The sequence below is a fragment of the Myotis brandtii genome, unplaced genomic scaffold (assembly GCF_000412655.1).
Source record: "Myotis brandtii unplaced genomic scaffold, ASM41265v1 scaffold8, whole genome shotgun sequence".
Lineage (NCBI taxonomy): Eukaryota > Metazoa > Chordata > Mammalia > Chiroptera > Vespertilionidae > Myotis > Myotis brandtii.
Window position 1 is genome coordinate 9623626 of NW_005371219.1, and position 512 is coordinate 9624137.

Below are 512 nucleotides of genomic sequence, written 5' to 3' on the forward strand. Positions count from 1 at the left end.
TTCGGGGACGCGGATCTTCCCCCTCCTTTTGGTGGGGGACGTGACCGGCAGAGGCTGCTTGCTCCGTTCCGGCTCCCCCCGGGGCTGCCCTTTGGAGCCAGGGCTGGACTTGGACTCCGAACTGGCCGCGGAGGCAACGCCCCCGTCCGGGGCCGCCCGGGGAGATTTCACTTTCTTTTCCGCGGAGCCGTTCTCGGCGGCCGCGTTTGGCGCCACCTCGTAGTCGAACACCGCGTCGTCCCTGGCCTCGCCGTCCGGCAGCGCCGTGTCTGGGCTTGGAGAGTCGGTGGATTTCTGCGACTTCCTCCGCCTCCCTGGTCTGCGGCCACTCGCCCTCTTATCCATGTCGTCCTGATCGTCCCAATCTTCTGCCCCCGGAGCGATGACGACCGGCTCGCCCACCTGCGCCCCCTCGGTCTTGCTCAAGTAGATGTCCAAAGTTAACACTTTAGCGGGATGGGCGCGCTCGCCCGGCCGGCACACCTGTCCTCCGGCCCTGTTCTCGGCACCTC

General features: G+C 67.4%; 2 protein-coding genes across 2 annotated transcripts in view; both read right to left on the bottom strand.

Annotated features, from left to right (window-relative positions):
• AIM1 (absent in melanoma 1) overlaps positions 1-504 on the bottom strand; it is a 47588-nt gene extending 47084 nt beyond the window's left edge. The window contains exon 1 of the mRNA XM_005883828.2: positions 1-504. Within this exon, the coding sequence (XP_005883890.1) occupies positions 1-345 (345 nt within the window). The 5' untranslated portion in view covers positions 346-504.
• Positions 441-512, bottom strand: part of LOC102249407 (translation initiation factor IF-2-like) — a 148298-nt gene continuing 148226 nt past the window's right edge. The window contains exon 4 of the mRNA XM_014531281.1: positions 441-509. Within this exon, the coding sequence (XP_014386767.1) occupies positions 441-509 (69 nt within the window). The remainder of the gene's footprint in view (positions 510-512) is intronic.